The 24148-nt window shown below is 39.1% G+C and overlaps 1 protein-coding gene across 4 annotated transcripts in view; it reads right to left on the bottom strand.

The window, feature by feature from the left end:
- RALGAPA2 (Ral GTPase activating protein, alpha subunit 2 (catalytic)) overlaps positions 1 to 24148 on the bottom strand; it is a 274630-nt gene that overhangs the window by 158828 nt on the left and 91654 nt on the right. For all 4 annotated transcript variants that reach the window (XM_005865977.2, XM_014539482.1, XM_014539483.1 and 1 more), the window contains 5 exons: positions 19403 to 19493; positions 17449 to 17622; positions 7969 to 8162; positions 6712 to 6810; positions 6319 to 6474 (listed from right to left, as the gene is read on the bottom strand). In XM_005865977.2, the coding sequence (XP_005866039.1) occupies positions 6319 to 6474; positions 6712 to 6810; positions 7969 to 8162; positions 17449 to 17622; positions 19403 to 19493 (714 nt within the window). The remainder of the gene's footprint in view (positions 1 to 6318; positions 6475 to 6711; positions 6811 to 7968; positions 8163 to 17448; positions 17623 to 19402; positions 19494 to 24148) is intronic.

The raw sequence follows: 24148 nt of genomic DNA, 5'->3' as shown, positions 1-24148 counted from the left end.
TAGAGAGAGAGAGAGAGAGAGAGAGAGAGAGACACTAGAGGCCCAGTGCACGAAATCCAGTGCACGAAATTCATGCACTGGGGCAGGAAAGGCCCCTCAGCCTGGCCTGTGCCCTTTTGGCCTGCTGAGATTAAGAGGACAGCAGGTAGGCCCTGCCCACCCAGTCAGGGCTCTGTGATGGGTCGCCCCCTCAGAGGAAGGCCCAGGCTACCCACCACAGCGCCGCCAGCTGGGTAGTCTGGGCCTTCCTCTTTTTTGGTGCGATCGATCGTGGGGCTCCACCATCGATTTCCCCAAAGAGGTAGGCCCTGCCCACCTGGCCAGGGCTCTGTGATGGATCGCTCCCTGCAGAGGGAGGCCTCACCCACCCGCTGCAGCCCGCCGGCAATCACAGAGCCCCTGATTGATCGACTGACCCACTGGCCGATGGCCTGGGCCTCCCTCTGCCGGATGACCATGGGGCAATGACCAGGCCCCCGACCAATTGCATCACACCAATTGCTTAGACAGGCTGTCTTGAAGATTAAGAGGATAGGGCTTTATATCAGAGCATAATATAGCTTATAGAATTTCTACAGGTGCCAGGGAGCCAACCGTGAACCCTCCGCAGTCAGGAACAAGGTGGCGAGCGTTGGCTGGCCTGGTGCCAGTGGGTGTCATAGCATGGTCATCCAGATGGTCGTTCTGCTGTTCAGTCATTTGATCAATTTGCATATTATGTTTTTATTATTATAGATTATTATAGATGATAACAATTGGTAATTGGATTGCTACCTAGGGGCATTACATTACATATTACTTCAGCTGAGAGAGCCTCATGCTTTTCTGGTGTATTATAAAATACGACTAGAGTCCCGGTGCACAAAAATTCACTCACTCGAGGGGTGGGGTGGGAGGGGGTCCCTCAGACCAGCCTGCACCCTCTCACAGTTTGGGACCCCTTGGGGGCTGTCTACCTGCCAGCTTAGGCCTGCTCCCCGGGGGATAGGCCTAAGCCACAGTCAGACATCCTTAGTGCTGCCGAGGAGGCAGGAGAGGCTCCCGCCACCACTGCTGCGCTTGCAGCCATCAGCCTGGCTTGTGGCTGAGTGGAGCTCCCCCTTGGAAGTGCACTGACCACCAGGGGGCAGCTCCTGCGTTGAGCGTCTGCCCCCTGGTGGTCAGTGTGCGTCACAGTGACCAGTAGTTCCTGGTTGTTCCATGGTTAGGGTCAATTTGCATATTACCCTTTTATTATATAGGATAATAGGACATTATAGATAAAAATGACAAAGACATACATTTCCTAAAATTTCTACATGCAAATTTGCAACACTAATTCTACATTAATATAAGCTTTTCATTTAAAAGAGAATTTAACTTTGATGTAGAACAGACAAATTACATTAAGACATTAAATCTGTAAGTCATTGTTAAAAAATAGCTTACTTATTTTAAGCAAAGAAAACTTTCCAGTCTTTGATATATGTTCTTAGAAACATGAAAATAAAATTCCTTTCCTCAACTGTCCTTTTCCATTTCACACATATTGATCTTTCCATATGTTTTAAATAATGATGAAATTAATAGGAACTGTTCTTAATAAACTTAAATCATAGCTCCTTTCATGTCCACATATTTTTAAGAAGACCGAGGTGAAAAATCTGCTTCAGCATTAGGAAAACCTAAGAAGAACCAGGAACAGCTTTAGAAGAGAAACTGAAAGATGGCGATGAACTAGGAAGGAACTATGAAAAGGTATTTGCAGGTTGGGTGTGGGATGGCATTTCAAAGGAGGTCCCTGAGATGGGGTGAGACAAGGCCAGGGCCCAGGTAAGGCAAGATGGGACAGAGGAATAGGACCAAGGACTGTTTGTATGACCCACTTGCTAGCTGTGAATCAATGAAAAAGATATACCCTGTGGAATAAGCCAGGCCTGCCTGTGAATTATAACAGTCTTAAAAAAAAAAAAAGTAAGTGGCATTGGGCAAAAGTTCTCAATATTTTTTGAACCTTATTTAAACAATGGGTCATGATATTTATCTAACTGAACTGCAGAGAAGAATCAATGGGACAACATCGTGCAGTTCCCAGCAGAGCCTGGCACTGTGGGTGCCGGGGAAACAAAGGCCCTCGGCCCCCCGCCCCCCACTTCCCAACCCCAACACAGCAGCTGAGCAGAGGGAAGCCACCTGCAAGACCCCTTCATGAGCATGGTGGGCAGTCCAAGTCACCCAAAATTTCATTCATGATTTCTAATTATTTTGAGAGTCTTTATGATCCTAATTGTTTTTCTGAACCAATAACAATCAATTTTTTAAAAATTCAGTGTCAAGGGAAAAATAAAGTTATTTAAAAGTATTTTTCTCAATCGTACTAATAAGCCATAAACTTACACTGTGGGTAATGCTATTTGATAAGGTCATTATTTTAGCTATTAAATTATTAGAATAGCTAAAACCAGTCCAACCAATATTAAAAACAGTTGGTTTGGAATGTAACATTTTGAATTCTAGCCATTCCATGTAAGAATTATTATTTTTTTAAATATAGAGGTGACTATATTTACATAAATAATTTGCTGTCATATTACATCAGCGATTTTCAACCTTTTTCATCTCATGGCACACATAAGCTAATTACTAAAATTCTGCAGCACACCAAAAAATACGTGTTTTTTACCAATTTGACAAAAAAAATAGATGTAATTTTGATTCATTCACACCAGACGGCTATTGTTGTGTTGGCTCTTATTCTTTTTTTATTTGACAAGCTAGGTAAGGAAAAAGAGGTCAGTGCCCCTGACTAAATAGTCAGGTTTGCATGTTTTTAAAAATTCTTGTGCCATGGTACACCAGTTAAAAAGTGCTGTTATTAGATTAAACCATGACTTTACATTATATCATAGAACACAATCTGTGCGACATCTATTTCACAAAGTTTTTGTGTTGTTTTTTAAATTAAAAAAGGTCCTCACCCTAGCGGGTTTGGCTCAGTGGATAGAGTGTCAGCCTGCGGATCAAAGAGTCCCAGGTTCGATTCCGGTCAAGGGCACATACTTTGGTTGCAGCGTCCTCCTGGCCCGAGCCTGGGTCGGGGTTCGTGCAGGAAGCAACCAATTCCATGTGTTTTTCTCACATCGATGTTTCTCTCTGTCTTTCCCTCTCTCTTCTACTCTCCCTAAAAATCAATGGAAAAATATCCTCAGGTGAGGATTAAAAATAAATAAATAAATAAATTTTAAGTAGTTACCCTTATATCTGAAAAAAAGATTTTCAACATCTTAGAGCTTATTTCAAATTCAACCCTTTATTAGTCCCTCATGACATAATTTTGATACTCTCAGGTTTAGGAAAGCATTTGTAAAAGGACCGTGCCACACCAGAATGCTCACAGGGCCCTGGGTCTAAGGCAGGTTTAGAGCCCAGTGGTGGTTCTTGAGCCACACAGCTGAATCTCGCAGGCAAGTGTGCCACCCAGAGGCGAAAGGAACAAATTCACCTTGGATTTTATTTGTGAGACAAATAAATGTTAAAATTTATAAAATTATTTGCTATAACTTATCTTACTACAAAATAAGAAAAAATTAGAAGGTTCTATCTGCAGGAAGAAAGCCCTTAGTGCCAGACTACATGGAAGTGTGGCTCTTTAAGAACTCCCACAAGATGGAAATAAGCCCTCAGACAGGTCACAGGTGCACAGTTTGCCAATTTAAAAAATTGAGTTTAACTGCACTATTTACAGTAAAAGCTATCTTTTCTTTTTATAATTAATATAACATGTGTTTCCAGAAGTACATATAAGTTCTGGAACAACTATCATGATCTATTTAGACATGTGGCCCAAAAGTTAAACTAATTACCAGAGATATTTCTTACTTAAACGAGAAAAGTTTCTTTCATTAGAAGGTCTTCTGCTCAATTTTCTTCTGGCAAAGGAACAAAGTTTATTTAGAGTAATTGTGTTTGGCAGACAGGGCTTCTAAAACATATACCACTAACTGTAAAGGTTAAAGTAAAACAGTCAATTCTACTAAACACATAAGAATTGAAGCTTTTAATGTCCCAAACAATAGGCAGATTATAAAAAAGAGATTTATGATATCTCCGTTTCCATCTTAGAAGTCTGGACGTTGGAAATACTGTTAGCGATTGGCCATCATTAAGATTTACATTATTTTAAAATGATTTACAAAAGATCAAATTAACAAAAAACATTGCATACATTAAAATGTGAAAATGATTTTAAGTATAAAATTTGAAAACTCCCTTTTCTACACTGTAAAATCCAATTTTTTGAAATACTGTTTTGGGTTCTCAAATGTTATACTTATTCCATCTCATTTTGTTGTTTCATTTTCACTCTAACACACTTTAAAACAGGAAGATGATTCCAAAGTCACACCCAATTATATGACTTTCTAGAAAACTTATTCTAGAAATATTGTTTACTGCCGATTTCAAATTTGCTTTTATTAAAAGAGAAGATTCTACAATTGATTATTATTTCCAAGTAAATTTTTTTTCTGCAAAATCTTAGCAAATACTGCTTTCAAGTACAGCACGCTAACTACATCTTCCTCTCTTGTTTCGGTCACTGGGGGATCTCCTTATTATCTGTGAGAGTTAATTCTCTTCCCTATTTAAACCCCTTAATCTTCCACATGCCCTGAGTTGCATCATTCAGTTAAAGATGCTTCCACCTGCAATGATGGCTGCACAATATCTGAGCACAGAGCACAAACAGTTCTACTTTCACATTCATTTCTACTTTTATTTGGGAAATAAACGAGACTATGGGTTTAAGTCCAGCCTGATATCTAAATGTCCTATACATAATGCTGAAACTGGAGCAACTATGACAAAAACAACTCATAGGTCAGCACGGTTTAATTACTTCAGGTAAAAGTTCAATGATTAAAGCTCAAATTGTTTATCAGGGAATATATCTCAGGAATTTGGTTGGGAAGGTTCAAGTGCATTCTGAAGCAACAAAGAAAAGCTGGTCAATCAGGAGAATGACCTCTTACATGTATCCTAGGGGCACCAAAAAGTCTGTGTATCTGTCTCACACATTCAAGGATAGAAGGAATACAGAAAGTATGGCTACTTACAGTTCATGAATGATTCGTGTTCATTAATAAGTATCTACAATTCAAAGGGTAAATTCTGGAACACTCCCCATACCTCATATTGGTAAAGAAGATCTAGATAAAATTAAATGCCTTAAAATTTCTTGAATCTTTTCTATTCCTTCTTTCCATCTTCAATGCTATCATCTTACTTCTCAACATTTTTTTTAAATCTATATTCATTTAACTACTTCCTAATTAATCTCCCTGTCTCCAGGCCCGACCTCTGACTCTATCCTACCACTGTCACATTTCAAAATCCATCCTCCAAACAGAGTCCAGAATAATCTCTGTGAAATACAAACCAATTACATCACTTGACTGCTTGATATTTACAAAGAAAATCAGGAGTCAGAGTGTTCCTCCCCCCACACCCTCTGCCCACTAGCAGGGGACTTCTCGAGGTAGGAAGGCCAGAGGCTGGCCACATCCCATCCTGCACACCCAGGGTCTACACAGAGGGGCTATTGCTGGTGGCTCCTTGGCCTTTCAACTTAACCACCAATCACATTTCTTTGTGATAGAAATTAAAATAACTCCTAATCAGGAAACGTCAGGACCCATAATTTATGGAAGAGGTCTTCCAGAAAAACATCCTAATTTCTAAAATGATAGTTTTCAAACATTTTTAAATGACCAGAATAATTTTCTTCAAACAATATCTAATGTAGAATCCCCCAAAAAAGCAGTTGAAATAGTATTTTTGAGGTTGACAACATAGGCAAAGGTTAGAATTCAGGGGTCCTCAAACTACGGCCCGCGGGCCACATGCAAATACAAATATTGTATTTGTTCCCGTTTTGTTTTTTTACTTCAAAATAAGATATGTGCAGTGTGCATAGGAATTTGTTCATAGTTGTTTTTTAAACTATAGTCCGGCCCTCCAACGGTCTGAGGGACAGTGAACTGGCCCCCTATTTAAAAAGTTTGAGGACCCCTGGGTTAGATCATATAGAAGTGTACAAGCCATAGAATAAAATTCCAATTTGGTTGGTTCAATTCAAAGACAGTGGGGAGAAGAACAAGGAATGTGATAAAAATCTGATTTACATTTTTGAAAGGCCAGTGTGTTGTTGTATGTAAGAGTCAAAACTACTGAGAACTTTTAACATTTCTGATGTATTTTCATAAACTCAAATTTAACTTGTGAAGAATCCTATGTACTTCCCATATAATGGGCTACCAATGTAAAGGGGTCACAGAATACCTGATCCTCGCTGGTTAATCCCAGGTGCATCACAAGGTAAAAGTGCACCAGGAAGTCTGAGTTTGGCAGAACGTCCTGGCGTCTGGTCATCATGGCACAGATCAGTTTGTAGGCTTGCAGTTTGCCTTCCTTATATTCATTTGGCAATGTCGTCGCCTGCCAAGAAGATGATGTTTGAAGGTTTAATCAACTCCAGATGCAGCCGGGCATTTCAACATTTCCTTTACTTTTCAGTTTTCCATAAGAGTTGATTGTGGAGATGTGGGATACACTGGCTTTAGTAAGACCCAGCCTGTCTTCAAAACATGCCGTCTTGGGAAATTACATTTTAAAAACTTAATTTCAGAAAGGAAGAGGAAATTACAATAAAGGAATAAAAACATATCCACTTGCCTTAAATAGCCATGATGCAAACATTCTGAGTGGTGGGATCAAGACCGGAGGAGATGGAGAAGTTTGGTTATCCAGGCTTATTGCAAGATTATCCCGTATCTAATTCACAAAGAGGAGATTAGGGAAGGCAATACAGTTTACCCCAACAATATCCCAATATTGGGTTCCATGGTCAACTAGCTGCTTCCAATACAATTTCTATGAGTAAAAAACTACAATAGTTACAAGTTTTTCTTTTATTGTGAGATCTATTGTCATTTTATATCTAACTTATTATATGTGGTTTTAGACTTAATAAAAACTAGGGCATTGTTTTTTCTTGAATATAATGGAGTGGTCCTGAACTCCACATGATAAGAATGGTTGAACAACTTATACTGTATAAACATGAATCATATATATATATATATATATGAAAATGTATGTAATAAACAGAAACAAAAACCAGAATGAAAAGGCCCCAGTAGTTCAGCTGGTTAGTGCATTGTCCTGATATGCCAAGGTTGTGGGTTCAATCCCCAGTCAGGGCACATACAAGCATCAACCAATGAATAAATAAGTGGAACAACAAATTGATGTTTTTTTTTCTCTCTCTAAAATCAATAAATAAAAATTTTTAAAAAACAATAAAAATTGTATGTACTCTAATATTTTACTTTTATAAATTTTTTTTACCCCTAAAAGACCATAATATTGGTTATCTCTGTGGGGGAGTGATATCAATTTTCTACTTTGATTTTCTATCTTTTTCAAATTTTTAACAAATATACATTTTTATTGATTTCAGAGAGGAGGGGAGAGGGAGAGAGAGATAGAAACATCAATGATGAGAGAGAAAAATCCATCAGCTGCATCCTGCATGCCCCACACTGGGGATCGAGCCCGCAACCCAGGCATGTGCCCTGACAGAATCAAACCATGACCTCCTGGTTCACAGGTTGACACTCAACCACTGAGCCACACTAGCTGGGCCATTTTTCAAATTTTATACAATAAAACCAGTATCACTTTCATAAAGAAAGCAATCAATACTACTAAATAATACCCTACTCTTTAATATCCTATAGTAATATAATATTTATGCATTAAATGAAATGACTCTTCCATATTTATAAAATGACCAAACTAACAAATATACTTTGTGTCAACACCTAATTATTATCCCAGGATGTATTCAGTGGTGAATTGCAACACAGTTTTAATGAAACGAAGTCGGTTTTTTCATATTAGAGTAAAAAGGTAATATAGCAAGAGTACCTTTGCTAGTTTATACCAGAGTTCATAGAGATAGCCAAAAACTTTGGCATGGATCTTGGGCGACTGGATATTATTCACATCTCCGAGGATTCCCAAGACTCTTCGCCATAATACAGCAGCAGAGTCTGGGTGCCAACCAGTGAGGTTCCCTCCGGCGATTATGCTACAGTCGTCTGCAAGGCATTCACTGCTATCTATGGAGAAAAATGTGTGTTAACCCTGGAAATACAATCTGAGTACAGCCTTTATTCTTTCATGAAAATTATCAATGCTTGAAAGTTTATATATTGAGAGTAAAATAATTAAGATGAAAATTTTCTAAAGTAAAATAAATAAGATGAACGATTTCTTACAACTTTTTCCTGAAGTAATTCTTAAAAAGTACTTAATTTTTAGAACAGTTTTAGATTTACAAAAAATTACTGAAATAGTATATAGAGTTCCCATACACTACATGTTAAGTTTCCTTATTGCTAAACATCTTACCTAAGTATGGTATGCTGTTACAATTAATGAACCAATATTAAAACATTATTACAAAGTCCATACTTATTCAGACTGCTTTAATTTTTACCTAATGTCCTTATTCTGTCCCAGGATTCCATCTAGGATATCACAGTACATTTAATCATCATGTCTCCTTAGCTTCATCTTGGCTATGACATTTTCTCAGATTTTCCTTGTTTTTGATGACATTGACAGTTTTGAGGAGTTCTGATTAGATATTTTGTAGAATGTTCTTTAATTGGGATTTGTCTGATGTTTTTCTCAGGATGGATTTTTTTTCCTTTTGCATTGGTGTTCCTGGAATGAACATTTTTAGCTCTGATATATGAGCCTTCTCCAATATTCATGGATTTCATTTGCAAATTCTTTATTTAGAATTTTTGCTTATATGATTTTAAGTAAGATGGACTCAAATTTTCCTTTTTAAATATGTACCTTATCTCATTTCATTATCAAGTTAACACAAGTTAGATAACAGAAATTAGGGAGCTTTCTTTCTTTTTAGTATATGGAACAGATTGGAAAAAACAGTTTCTCATTTATTTAAAGCTTTAGTAAAACTAGGAATTGTCCTTTATTTTTATAAATATTTTCAAACTAACCTACTATTTTAAATTTTGTAGTTTTTGTAGCTCTGTCCCCTTTTGCACTCCCAATATTCTTTCCTTGATTAACCTTGCCTATTCATCTATTGTATTGTTTTTAAAAGTTGTTTTTGCCTTCTCTATTTCTTTCCAGCACATATGTGTATGCATTTTACTTTATAAGTTCCCTTTTTATTAACTTCAATATATTATTCTGCCATTATTCCCTAATATTTTGAATAGGGCACATAGATCAATATTTTTCTCTTCTAATACAAACACCTAAGTCTTCAGCTACATTCTAGAGCTTTTGATATGTAATTTAAATTGTAGTCCACTTTGAAATATTTCCTAATTTCTAATTTAATTTCTTTTGGACTTAATTTACCTAAAGTGCAGTTTTTCAAATGACAAGTGCTGGCGAGGATGTGGAGAAAGGGAATCCTAGCACACTGCTGGTGGGAATGCAGACTTGTGCAACCATTATGGAAAACAGTATGGAGTTTCTTTAAAAAATTAAATATGGAACTGCCATTTGACCCAGTGATTCCATTTCTAGGAATATATCCTAAGAAACCCGAAGCACCAATAAGAAAGAATGTATGTACCCCTATGTTCATAGCAGCACAATTTACAAAAGCTAAGATAGGGAAACAGCCCAAGTGCCCATCAGTAGATGAGTGGATAAAAAAGCTGTGGTACATTTATGCCATGGAATACTATGCAGCAGTGAAAAAGAATAATCTCTTACTCTTTGGGACAGCCTAGAGGGGCCTGGAGAGTATCATTCTAAGTGAAATTAGAGAAAGACAAGTATCACATGATCACACTCATATGTGGAATCCAAGTAACAAAATAAACTGATGAACAAAATAGATCCAGAGACATGGAAGCATAGAACAGACTGCGGAAGCTCAGAGGGAAGGCAGAGAAGGGTGGGTGGGTGGTAGGTAATCAATCAAAGACCTTGCATGCATAAATGCAGAACCCATGGACACAGACAATAGGGTGCTGAAGGCCTGAGGCTGGAAGAGGGGAGCTGGGGGGGGGACCTGGAGGGGGCCAATGGAGTTAAAGGGGGGACATATGTAATACTTTCAACAATAAAGAACTATTAAAAAAATATAAAGTGCAGTTTTTAGTTTCTTAATGTAGTTTTATTACCCTTTTGTTCTTTATTTCATCACACTCATAGAATGTGGTATAGTTTCAAATCATAACATTTGTTGAGAGTTGATTAAAGATCTAGTTGGTCAATTTCTATAAATGTTCCATGTGCTTTTAAAAATTACCTGTATATTTTAATTAAGTTCAAAGTTTTATATATTTCCATTCACTATATATAAAAATATCTCCATTAATTATATTGTGTAAGTCTTCTCTAATATTTTTTCTTGTCAATTTTTGAGTTATTCAAATTTTCTACTATGAAGTTCACATAAATTCAGAATTATTGCTGTCACTAATGATTTCTGCTTTATAGTTTATGTGACATACACACATAGCTAAACTAGTGTTCTATTTTTCTTTCTTCGATCTATCAATGTATTTATTTAATTAGTATCTCCTTTGCTTTGCTTCTCTTTTGAATCTTTGGAGGGAGTTTAAAAAGTTGGTCCTATCTCCACCAGTAACCCCCTTTACTTTATTTTCTTACACCATTTCTTATTAACATACTTATTCCCAAAGTTCTATTCCTCACACATTTCCCACACAAATAAAAAAAAAAAAAACTAAAAAAAAAAAAAAGAAAAACTGATTTCTAGGCAATTATGAACTCCCACTGTATGTTATTTTGAGTACATATATTGTTAGTGCTTCTAAGGCCTAATCAAAGAAATTGAAGAGCAATTGGTGGATGTGAGGAACTTTAGGTAGAGGAATGATAAGAACCAAAAAGGAGCAAGAAGGAGTGAATCTGACAAGGAGCTGGGGCAGATCCAAGAATGGTCTGCATCCTTCCCTGTACCCAGGACAGCTGCTAATATCTTATTATATTAGTCTAGAGGCTCAGTGTACGAATTTGTACACGGGTCAGGTCCGGCCAGCCCACCCTGATTGGACCCTGATTGGCCAATGAGGCCGGGGGGAGGGGCTGCGGTCGATTGGCGGGCAAGCCCCACCCCCAATTGGGGGGGTGGGGCGATCGGAGGCGGGGCCAGTTGCGGGGAGGGACTGTGGGAGGTTGGCCGGCTGGCCCTGCCCCCTGGTCAAACTCCTGGTTGAACTCCCGGTTGAGGGCACAATTTACATATTAGCCTTTTATTATATAGGATGCTGAAAGATCCCAAGACATCTGAATTTCCCACATAGGTATCACATAATCTACGAAGAGACACAATAAAATGTGCAGATCAAATTCAAGATGGAATTCCTAAACACTGTACCTGAAAGACAGGAGGTACAGAGAACAAAAGTCTGATTATGGGCCTCTGGGTTCTCTGAAGAGACTCATCCTCCTAATGTTTAACCTATAAAGTAAGTGCAATACCAAGGATCTGTCCGTCTAAGAAGGTATGCTGATTTAATGAATGCTTATAAATCAACACAAGACCCCATACACAGCATAATATGGCATTTATCTTTCTCATAAAGATGAGAAAATGATGTCTTTAATCCTCTAAGGCAGTGGTTGTCAACCTTCTGGCCCTTTAAATACAGTTCCTCATGTTGTGACCCAACCATAAAATTATTTTCGTTGCTACTTCATAACTGTAATGTTGCTACTGTTATGAATCGTAATGTAAATATCTGATATGCAGGATGCTCTTAGGCGACCCCTGTGAAAGGGTCATTCGACCGCCAAAGGGGTTGCAACCCATAGGTTGAGAACCGCTGCTCTAAGGGTTAAAAAACAGTAAGGGAATTAAATGATTTATAGTGTTTCATCTCCTACCCCCACCCCCAAAATGCAGCCATCCGAAACAGAGATTAGCCCCAGCATTCCAATCACGCTGGAGCTTTGCTTGAGTAACACCAAGTGAAAAAAGCCAGGTCTCTCATCACCTACACCTCCTTGCTACCTGCCAACTAATATATCCTCAGTTATAAAAGGGCCTCATGTAGAAAATGTTTCAATGCTACTGGGCTTTCTGACAAATGCCTACCACAGTGATAAAATCCTAGGTAACATCCCCATCACATTATCAAAATATGTTGAGTCCTTTAGAAGTATTTAAAATCATTGCTCAATATCACTGTGAAAAATTTTTTTTAATGAGTTTAAATGTTTTATCCCAAAATTATTGCATTCATGGTGTAACAGAACAGATGCTGACATTTTACATGTAGATAGTTCCTCACTGAAGCAGTGCTTAATTAAAAATGGGGATTTGAGAGATTTCAGAAAATTTCATGCTCACCCTAAAAATGCCAAATATTTAGTTTTATTTTCTTTTTCATTAGCAAGCTAGTATGGTAGCCTAGTACCTTTTAATTTTATTATTACCAAATGCAATAGGGGCATTTAAATTTTTTTTATTAAACTGGAAACTCTTGCAAACAAATACAATACATCATCTTTCTCCAAACACAGGCATGATTTTAACAAAGCAATATAACATTTAAAATGTTGCAAATATGCAAAGGACTTTAGTCATAAAATAAGTCTTGGTAATGGGTACTTATGACCAAATGATTTCACATAGCTGCAATTTTATGTAGGTTTGGTAAGAATGTTGAAGAAACATAGCAGAAATACTGGAAATAAATTTCCCTTTTGATTTGAAACCTGAAGACACAGATCCAAAAGTTCAATTGAAACACCTTAATTCCGGGACCAGAAAACTCAGGCCTGGCCTTTGAAGATTCAAAATGGAGAGGTAGCAGGTTGGCTAGTGCTCTGCTGGCCAGCTCTGCAGCCTGACTCTTCTCTCTTTCCTCTTCTGTTTCCAGGGACATATTGTTCATTTTAAAGATTTCAGAAGGTGAGCAAACAATCAGAGCAGATCAAAGCCTGGCGAAAATGCCAAAAATGTGTCTAATGAAAGACAATGCTGACAAACAAACCATTTCTGCAAAAACAGCTTTGGTGGCAGGTAACAGTGAGTGTAATTCACATGCACAGCTATAATTAAAAGCAGAAGTGGTAAAAGGATTTCTATAACACTATTTGGAGGCAAGGCTATGATAAATATACTAAACAAAAAAGATTTTGAAACTGAATCACACTTATTTTTTACTATTAAAAAAGGTTAAAATTTAATTGCTATTTTACCTAAATAAAACAATAGCCTGGACTTAGAGCTTATTTATTCATTGATCCGAGTATTTACTAATGTTCCTCTCCTGTCATATACAATTCTAGAAGCCAAGAATCAGCAGTGAACACAAACAATGACTCCCCCCACCCCCCAGCTTGGATTCCAGTGAGGGGAGACTACTGACTCCCTCCCCACTAAAGCAAAATGTTGGACACCATTTCTTAAACCTCATCTTAAAACACATTCCTGACCTGACAGGAGCCTGGAAAGGAAAGAGCACCAAAGCTGGCCTTTGCCCTTTAGGGTTAAACATCTCATTTAAGAAAACCTTCCCTACCCCAAGGTCTTAAGACATGTTTTAGAAGATATTTTCTTGCAAAAGTTTTTAAAATTTATTTTTTATATTTAAGTATTTTATCCATCTGGAATTGACTATGGGCATGTTGTAAGGCAGATATTCTATTTCCTTTCTTTCCATATGGCTAAATACTTATCCCACAGGCATTTGTTAAACAGTAAATCCTTTCCTTGCCAGATCTGGAATGTGTCACCTCTTCCATAATATCATGATTCCATGCCCGTGTGGATTCAGTTATGTACTTTATATTCTATTCTATAGTCTATTTCTCTATCCCTGTGATTAAAAGTTTCTTTAAATGAATCTCATAGCACTTATCACATTATTTGCCACTATCAGGATAAATGTTTTCTGTCCTCTTGGTAAGCCAGTTGTGACTATGATTTATTCACATTTTTATTTCTTATAGCATCAAAATCATATTTCTAGTTTGGAAGCATATTGGCTAAATAGGAGATGGAGCCAGCAGCAACACTGATTCTTTACTATAGTCATAAATATTCCTCAAAATTATTACCTCAACAGAACAAAGTGGATGCAGTACCAACAGATGCTCTGGCATCTGGCACCTCCGGACCAGGAAGGGACTGCCCCTCCCAGGGTTACTAATTCCTAGAGATAGCTAACAACTCACCAGGAAGGGTTCCTTTCTTGTACAAACTACCAATCCAAAGCTCATACCTCCCATACCTCCTTTACCAGGCTCTTCTACATCAAGCCTATACCCCACCCCCACTCTCACCCCCCAACCCCCCGACCACAGACACTTCAGGGCCAGGTACTCGGCAACTAGGGACAGCATCTATGCTCCAGAGTCTGCTGAAATTGTTCCAACTCGCCAATCCTAACTCTGCTTACCCTGTCTTGCCTTGCTTTTTCCATGGGAATGACAATAAAGGCTGTTGCTCAGGTTTGTCCTCTTTCCCACTGTCTCCTAACCAACTCTGGTCTTCCCTGTGTGGCCCTCCTGCACAGCAGGCCATGCCTCCAGTTTCTAGGGACCAGTAAGTATAAACTTCTTCCTTCAGGATAATCATTTCCATGTCTGTATGCTGTACCATACCTGATTAAAACAAATCCCAGGTACATTTTGAAACAAAGCACAATACATTTAGCTGTTATTTTCAGCCAACATGAAGTGATTTAAATGAGAAAGCAAATATAAAACTAAACCGTTAGTTTGCCAATGATGAGGAATATGAGATTTTAGAAGTTTATTGTTCTAAGCATTTGATAATTGGTAGAATTATTCAATGAGAAACAGATATACTCAAATTGTCTGATCACTCTTTTTGCATGCCCTAAAGGTCAGGCTAACATGAGTTTTATTTTGTATATTTATAAAGAAATCCTTCTCTCAAGAACAGAAAGTTAAATTCAGAACTGTGATAATCCTTAAACCTTATCATATTACAGTTTGTCCTTTTCACAGATGACAAGATGAACTATTGAACTGAGTGTACTGATTCTCTATATTAGTATTTCAAAGAACTAAGTATTTGGAGGAATTAATCATGACACAGAGAGTACATCATATACAATTACCTCACATAAGTTTATTAAATTGAGCTATCCCATGCATACTCTGAAATAGGATCAAAACAAAACTATCCAAAGGACAGACAAAAGAAGTAATCACCCAATTTTCTTTCTTTTCAATAAAAATGATTAAAACTAGTTCTTGCTTAAATAAATTCAACTTATTAAAGATTCAGTCTTGCCTTCAATAATGCCACCATGAGTTCCCCCTGGGTAGTCCGTATATTAGGCCCAAAGAAGCCATTTATTGCATCAATGTATTAATGATTCTCAAGTAGTTTAAAGGGTTTTGCTGTTGTCATTTTAACACCAATGGGGTGGAAGGGGATAGACAACACTGTATATGGAGTCAAAACACTTTAAAATCCAGTTCTAACTCTGGCACTTACTGTCTAGCTAACAAGATTTCCCTGGGACTCAGTAATCCCATCTCTAAAACAGAATTTGTAAGACTTGGCCTGCTTACCATACAGAATCAAAAAGTTATTTGTAAACTGTTAAATTCCATAAGTTTACAGTATTATTATTCAAAATCATCTATATAGTAAAGAGCCATGGTCGTAACAACCGAAGGCTCGACCAGACCGGAAGTCAGTGTTGGGTTGCCGTGGTGACACAGTACTGAGTGGGGCCGCTGCGGGCACCCCGACCCAGCACTGACTGCCTAGGGGGCTATGGATCAGGCTCGGAGAGAGGCCTGCGGAGAGAGAGGCAGGGTCTGATCCGTAGCCTCTGTGGCAGCTGTTGATCAGAACTTGCCTCTCTTTCTCTCTCAGCCTGGCCAACAGCCTCAGCTCCATTTCTCTCCAGGCCTCCACCTGGGCTGCTAATCAGCCCCGCCTGTCTGGATCAGGCCCCAATGACAGGCCAGAGACGCTGACTGGCATAGAAACTGACCAATCAGAACTAAAATGGCTGGCAGAGGAGGGCAGTTGGGGGTGAGAATAGGCCTGCAGGGGAGGGCAGCTGGGAGTGAGATCTGGCCAGCAGGGGAGGGCAGTTAGGGGTGATCAGGCCAGCAGGCAGAGGCAGTTAGGGGCGATCAGACAGGCAGGGGAGGGCAGTTAGGGCAATCAGGCAGGCAGGCAGGCAGAGAGGTTAGGGGCGATCAGGCAGGCAGGCAGGCAGAGGCAGTTAGGGGCGATCAGGCAGGCAGGCAAAGAGGTTAGGGGCAATCAGGCAGGCAGGCAGGCAGAGAGGTTAGGGGCGATCAGGCAGGCAGGTGAGTGGTTATGTATCTTATACATAAAATATTTTATCCAACAACATTTTTCCATGTAAATTTTATGAAGTTTTAACATTACTCCATCAGGAATTTCCAAAATATCAGGGGTTTTGGTTAAATTTTATGTTATGATTAATTGAAACCAAAGTTTCCTTTGTTAAAAAATACACAACTATTTAAGGTAAAGCTTTAGACTTTTATTTTCACTCATTCATTCCTCCAACAACCCTGTAGTAGGGACTATTATTATTCCTATTTTACAAGAAAAAAGTTGAAGGAGAGCGAAATTAGGTAACTTGCTCAAAGCCACCCAGCAATTCCTTGGCAGAGCCTGGATGCAGACTCAGAAAGTTTGGTTCTGTAGTCAGTGCATGAATCTCAGAAATAAAATACTTGGGGTAAAAGGTGTGAAAAATACAGAGTATAAAATCCTTTTTAAAAACTTTAAAATAGGATATATTTGTTTGTTTGAGGACACAGATATATGTGGTAAAACCATAAAGAAATCAAGGGATCATAAAAAATTTGAGATTGGGTCACAGGAAGATAGGAGAAGGAAGGGACTTAAGGAGACGCTCCGGGAAATCGTACTGGTTTGGATGCTGCTCTGTTTCTTCAGTTGTATACTAGGCTCACTGGTGCTTACTTTATTACTTACATACATGTCACAACTTACTTTGTGTGTATCAAGTATTTTATAGTAAAATTTCAAAAACATATGAATCAATAAGCTAGTCAAAGATTTAAACTTATCTTGATTTAGGGCCCTTATAAAGTAGATAAAATCACTCTTCTGTTTCCAGAGTGAAGCTTGATATGAGTGTCCTCGCCTCCTCCTGTGGTGGCTGTGGCTGTGGGCATGGCATGCATCTTCCCATTACCTGGCCACTGTTTCAGAACCCTCACCATACACATCTCAGAACTCATGGCTGATTATAAACAGGTGGTTGGGGCTGCCACAACCAATTTGGTTAGAAGTGGCACCCCCATCGTCACTGTGCTAAAGGATCCCTAAATTTCTTACAACTGGATATTGCGGGATTTCCCAGCCGTTAGCATTGTTACCTGTTAAGTTTGAAGCATCGGCGGGACTCAGTTGTAACCAATGGCGGGCATCGGAGTCAGCCACATCTGTGGGAGTGTTCAGGTCTGCATCTTCCTCACAGGTCTGCCATGAGCTCATGGACAACTCGGCCTCATTGTTATAGCCCAGAGCCGTGTCACTGCTGACACTTTCGCCTGGCATAATGAAGAACCAAAGTCTGAGATAACTAATAGCCACAATTACCCCCACATAAGTAACTAAACAGCTGACACATGCAGGGCATAGGGGCTCAAAGGGGCTGGTTTGGGGCTCTTGCTCAACCAAACAGAGCTTCCAAGTGCTGAGCATTAACAGTCATTACAAGCTCCACTATGTATCACCCAAATAGCATTCCTTTCAAGGGGCTTCAACTCATATACCATATGCCCAAAAGATGTACATCAAGTCATTAAGTTTTCTACTGAAACTTATTCAACTACAAAATGGGGGTGGGTGGAAGAAAAGGGGGCGAATTGGTCCATATAAATGCAAGTTTATTCCGCTGGCTAGAAAAGTCTAGTGATGCTTTATATCTTGAGTCTGAGTCTAGACCTCAACCCTGTGGGGGGCCCCTGGCAAGGCACAACGGGTGTTCTTAAAAATATTGTCAACTGAACCAATGGCGCAGGCATAGACAAGCCCTGGAGGCGGTCCTAGCCAAAAGGCAAGGACGTCAATCAGTCTGATCTTTCCAACCCAGGTGCTAGGGGGGTGGATCCCATTATGTCACCAGGAACTCAAGGCCCACCCAGATGTGATGTAACTTCCTGTTACTTTGAGTATAAATTAAACTTACTTCCGGTGTTGGGCGGTCTGTCCCTCCATCAGAGGGCAGAAGCCCACCCGGTCCCAGCTTCTCCTTCTATTTCTGTGTCTTGTCTCTTTATTTCATTTCTCAATCCCCAGCGCCTCTACTCAAAGAACCGGTTGCTCTTTTTCCGTGCTGCTCTCAGAGAAGAGAGACCCCCCGCGATACAACCCAGGCTGGGGCCCCTAGAGCACAGGGGGATGAGATGTTCTACTACAAAACATTGTCTCCAATAGAAAGTCTCTCTTTTATATAATAAAAAGTTGTAATCTGTCATAATACAATGATGCTTTTCAAAGGCTACTAAGCCTAATAGGGCTATTTTGTCTAACACAAAACAGACCTAGACAGTTTAGTTCTCCAAGTCTCCTGTCTACCTCATAATAATTTTGTGTGTCCACCCTTTTTGTCTGCTCACTCTTTCAGCTCCTTTTTGTATCTGTGCTGACAGTGCCCAGCTTTGCTGCTGCTAATCTGCTGTTCTTCCTTCACTTGCAAAGAATTGAAAGTTGTCCCAGTCACCAACCTGACAGGTCTCTTACTTCATTACCACGGATCTCTAAGCCAACAGGACCTGAAGGAGGAGCCAAGAGAAGCTCCTGCACACCCCACCAAACCACCCCGGACCCGAGTTGTCTATCATGCTGCTCTGAAAAGGAGGTGGCCCAAAACCTGCCCTTGGGAAAGCAGAGTATTAGGGCCACATTTTACAGTACATGATAATGTGTCAGGATTCCAATCACATTTTATTTTTTAAATACTTATACTATTGACTGCAATGTACTTCTGAAGCATTTTGCTCCAAGCTGGTAGGAACTTTCTAGGGAAGATCACTTTTCCTTCTGAGTCTGTCTGCTCACTTAGCATTAGCTTTTGGTTGAGCCTCTCACCTAGGAAAGGGCCCAGGGGTGGAAAGACAGGCCTCTAAGGTTCAGGTAAGTGACTAGAACTGTTCAGGTTGTACGTGTGAACTAACTGCCCATCACTCCTGAAATTCCAGGAATAAAATGTTCCCATTTCACAACTATGTCTCTTCAGATGATATTATTCAAGTTAGAAGCACAAAGAAAACAAAGTACATCAGCTCTGAATCTGGACGAACACAGACCACACTTCCTGGAACTTACTCTTCTGTCTTTCCCTACATTTTCCTTGCATCTGCTGCAAATCATCTTTTAAATCCAATTCGGCGGAGCTGCTGCTTCTTCGAACTAAGATCTTCAGACAAAAAGAAGAATTGCATTAGTTAATGGAAAGTTTTGATTTTTATAAGACTGTTAAGTTTCTAGTCCACATTTCTAAAGGAAAAGAAACAAAAAATAATAACAGCAACAACAAAATTGAATGCTATTTTCCATTTTGAAGGATGTGTTCACAATTTACTATAATTGAAATATAAATTATTCAAGATCTGAAATTTACGACTTCTACTTTGTCAACTGATATTCAATTGAACTGATCTACTGAGAAGAAATGGCAAATTATATAGAAATGATTTATTTTGAAGTTCTATTTGTTCCTCTGCTCAAGCATACATATATAGTGAATGCACTTTTCCAGAAGGCCCAAGTTTACCCTCAGATGGTGAGTGTGCTGGCAGGGAAGGCATGGACTCCACCGAGACTTTACTAAAGGTTACTCAGTGCCTTCCTTGTAGCCGTGAAACACCTTCCTGAGCAGCATTCAACACTGGACCGTGTATTACACACAGAGCACTAAAACACTTGGAGGCAACCTGCATCCTCTAAAATTTATGACTTGCATGGGGAGACAAAACATACACAAGTTACACAAAATGATTACAAGATACATAAGGAAAATATACAAATAAACTCTCTCTACAAGGTATGCAGAATAGTGTTACCATAATTGGCTCACAGTTACAGGACAGCTGTTCAAGAAGGCAACTGACATGAAGTGATAGAGAGAAGGCAGGAGGGGATTCAAGGCAGGAAGCACTGAGTGGCAATGAGCAAGTTGTATGTGCAGGGACAGAACCTGATTATAGCAGGCCAAGCAGGGCAGGCAGGTGAAGAAGAAAAAGATAACAAGAAAATGCAGACCACCTTCTAAAAGAGGCAGCTACAAGTGGGCCTTCAATACCAGGTTTAGGAATTTCAACCCAATACTGACAAAATGAGCAACTGTATGTTCTAGAGAATAGCTTGTTGTGATTAAAAACATAACCAGAAAGAAAAGTTTAGTATCTGCGGGATGCATTAGTGATAAGAAGAAAATTATCACTGAACTGGTAGTTCAGGAATGAGCATATAAGGCCTTTGATGGTTAAAAAAAAAGGGGGGGGGGGGAAGGTAAAAAGATAAATAAAAAAACTGCAGAACGGCAGAGGAGTAAAATTAAATCACAAAAGGATACGACTCTAGGGGATCATCAGAACAATGGTGACAAAGGAAGGAAGAAAAGTAGGATGATGAACAAAAGATGAAGTTTCTGATATTTTAATTTTCATCTTTGAGCTGAATATCCAAAGAGAATATCTTATACATAGGCAACGAAAATCCAGGATTGTGAGACAGAGGATAAAGCTGGGAATGAAGAAGTAAATTTAAGGTCCTCCGGTGTAGAGTGTATTAAAAAAAACCCTGGATTCAATGAACTAAAGAATAAACATTAAACAAACAACTGAGAAGTTAGGACTAAGATGTATAAATAAAAGACAGAATAATTATTAATCCAAGAAACAGGTGAAGGCCATGAATAAAATATTTAGAAGAACAACAGTATATAAAAAAAAATTACACAGCCTTAAAGGAAGATGACATATATCTAATGTGATAATGAAAATATACCCAGATATTTCCTGCTTCTGACTGAGAAATGAAATGTCCGTAACTATAGAACTAGATTCTACATAAAAATATGGGTTGTAATTTGGGACTCAAAGGAGGTAAATATACCTCCAAATGATCCACATCCTCCTTTCCCAAAGCAAATGGAAACCAGGGCAGTGAAACGGGGCTATCTGGAGGGTAAATCTCTTATTACCACTGCCAGTGGCAAAAGAACCAAGGCTCTAGGGTTAAGTACACTCCCTGGTTCCTGGAAGAAACAAATGCAAATGCTGTCCTGGTGAAACTCCATCATCTGAAACACCCAGGTTTTCTGCAGATTAAGATCAGCCGCCGTCTTGAAACTCAATCAAAGATCACCAAACACCAAAGGAAATCTATCACCATGCACAAGAACCTCAGAAACAGCAAATATCAGACTCAGACCCCCTCCCAAAGATTTCAGATAATCAGATAACGAATTTAGAATTATTATATGTGAGCAATTTAAAGGAATAAAAGCTGAGGATCACATATTAGAAATTATAGATATACTTGAAAAGGCTAACCTGAACCTTCAGAAGAAAAAGGCATACTTGCTGAACTAAAAAACTTAATGGAAATATACTGTAGTAAAATCGAAGGACAAGGACAAAGACCAAGAAACAACTAGGATGAATAGAAGACTTGAAAGCTGGGGAGTGTTGGAAGAGATCAACCGAAGGACTTGTGTGCATGCATATAAGCACAACCAATGGACACAAGACACTGAGGGGGTGGGGGTGAGATGACCGCATGCGACAGCGGTAGGGGAGGCTGGGGGAAGGTCAATGAGGAAAAAAAAGTGTTACTACTATGTGTAACACTTTAAACAATAAAAAAATATATTAAGGGGAGGCTGGGGGAAGGTCAATGAGGAAAAAAAAAAGGAGATAAATGTACTACTATGTGTAACACTTTAAACAATAAAAAAAATATTTAAAAAAAAGAATGAAAGACAAAAGATAGTAGAAAAATAGCTTCCATTAGAAGGGGGGATGGGAAGGAGAAAGTGGAGAGCTATAGTAATTAAGAGGTTATAGTACTGTGCAGAGAAATAAAGTAACCAGAATTAAGATAAGAAATACTAAAATAGCCCTGGCCAGGTAGCTCAGTAGGTTAGAGTGTTATTCTGTACAACAAAAGGTTGCAAGTTTGATTCCCGGTCAGAGCACATACCTAGGTTGCAAGTTCTATCCCCAGTCAGGGTGTGTATGGGAGGCAACTAATCGATGCTTCTCTCTCACACTGATGTTTCTCTCTCTCTCTCAAAATTAATAAAAACATATCCTTGGTGAGGATACAAAAACAACACTACCAAAATAAAGCTTCACACATCTGAGAAACAGCATATACGAGAATATATGAGAGAGAGAGGTGGCATTTCAGATCAGTATTTTAAAAAATGGATTCAATAAATGGAACCTGAGACAAGTAGTTATCCACTCAGGGTGAGTAGGGGGAGGAATGTGAATCCCTACCTCATGCCCCACATAAAATCAATTTCAGACACAGGAAAGACTTAAATGTGTAGAGAAAAACTGAAACAGAAATATAAGGTAATATTTTCATTCCCATGGATTGGTATTTTAATTTTTTCATAAAACCTAACCATTAAATTGTTTGATAATCAAGAATACTGAAATTAAAAACTTCTGTTCATCAAAAGTCACCATAGAGAAAGTAAAATATAAGTTGCACCTTGAAAAAAGATATTTGCCGGAAATAACCAAAAAAGGATCAGTATTCAGACTATATAAAGAATTAAGACAAACTAAAGAAAAAAAGACAAGTCAACAGGAAAATGGTAAGGACATCACAGATGACACACACATGATCAATGAATATATGGAAAGATTTCAAATTTATTAGTAATCTGAAAAATACAAAAGTAAGATCCCATTTTCACACTTGAGTCAAAAATTTTAAATCTGACAAAACAAATGTTGACAAGAACGTGGATGAATGGCAACTCTTTACACAGTGCTGGCAGAAATATATGTGGTGTAACCACTTTGGAAAAAACATTATTTTGTAAAAAAGAACATTATTCTACTCTATGACTCATGAATTCTACTCCTAGAAAGCCACCATAGAGAAAAACTTAAACATGTAGATCTTAAAACACATATAAGAATATGTATAGCTGCATCTTTCATTTAAAAAAATTGAAATAATCTAAATGTCCATCAACAAGAGAATAGAAATAAATTGTGGTTTATTCACAGTAAAATATCATACAGCAGAGAAAACTTAATAAACTACAGCTACATGTTACAATGTGAATGAATCTTAGAAATACGTAACTGAGCCTGGCTGGCATGGCTCAGTGGTTGAGTGTCGATCTATGAACGAGGAGGTCACGATGGATTCCCGGTCAGGGCACATGCCAGGGTTGCAGGCTCGATCCCCAGTGTAGGGTGTGCTGGAGGCAGCCAATCAATGATTCTCTCTCATCATTGATGTTTTTACCTCTCTCTCCCTCTCCCTCTCTGAAGCCAACAAAAATGTATTTAAATAAAGAAATACATAATTGAGTAAATAAAGCAATAATATCAGTTTTATAATGTTTAAAAATAAGAAAAACTAAAGTATGTGTGTGTATATGCAAATGTGTGTGTGTGTGTGTGTGTGTGTGTGTGTGTATGTATATATATATATACTAGAGGCCCGGTGCACAAAAATTTGTGCACTCGGTGGGGAAGGGGGGTCCCTCAGCCCGGCCTGTGCCCTCTCACAGTCTGGGACCCCTCGGGAGATAACGACCTGCTGGCTTAGGCCTGCTCCCGGGTGGCAGAGGGCAGGCCCAATCCCTAGGTGCAGCCCCTGGTCGGGCTCAGAGCAGGGCCGATTGGGGAGTTGGGGCGCCACCCCGTCATGCACAGAGCAGGGCGGATCGGGAGGTTGCAATGCCACCCTCAGTCACGCTCAGGGTAGGGCCGATTGGGGGGTTGGGGCACCGCCCCCTGTCACACTCAAGGCAGGGTCGATGGGGAGGTTGCAGTGCCACCCCCTGTCACGCACAGAGCAGGGCCAATCAGGGGG

The sequence above is a fragment of the Myotis brandtii genome, unplaced genomic scaffold (genome assembly GCF_000412655.1).
Source record: "Myotis brandtii unplaced genomic scaffold, ASM41265v1 scaffold217, whole genome shotgun sequence".
Lineage (NCBI taxonomy): Eukaryota > Metazoa > Chordata > Mammalia > Chiroptera > Vespertilionidae > Myotis > Myotis brandtii.
The sequence above is the reverse complement of the archived record's forward strand: the minus strand, read 5'-3'. Positions and strand labels throughout refer to the sequence as shown.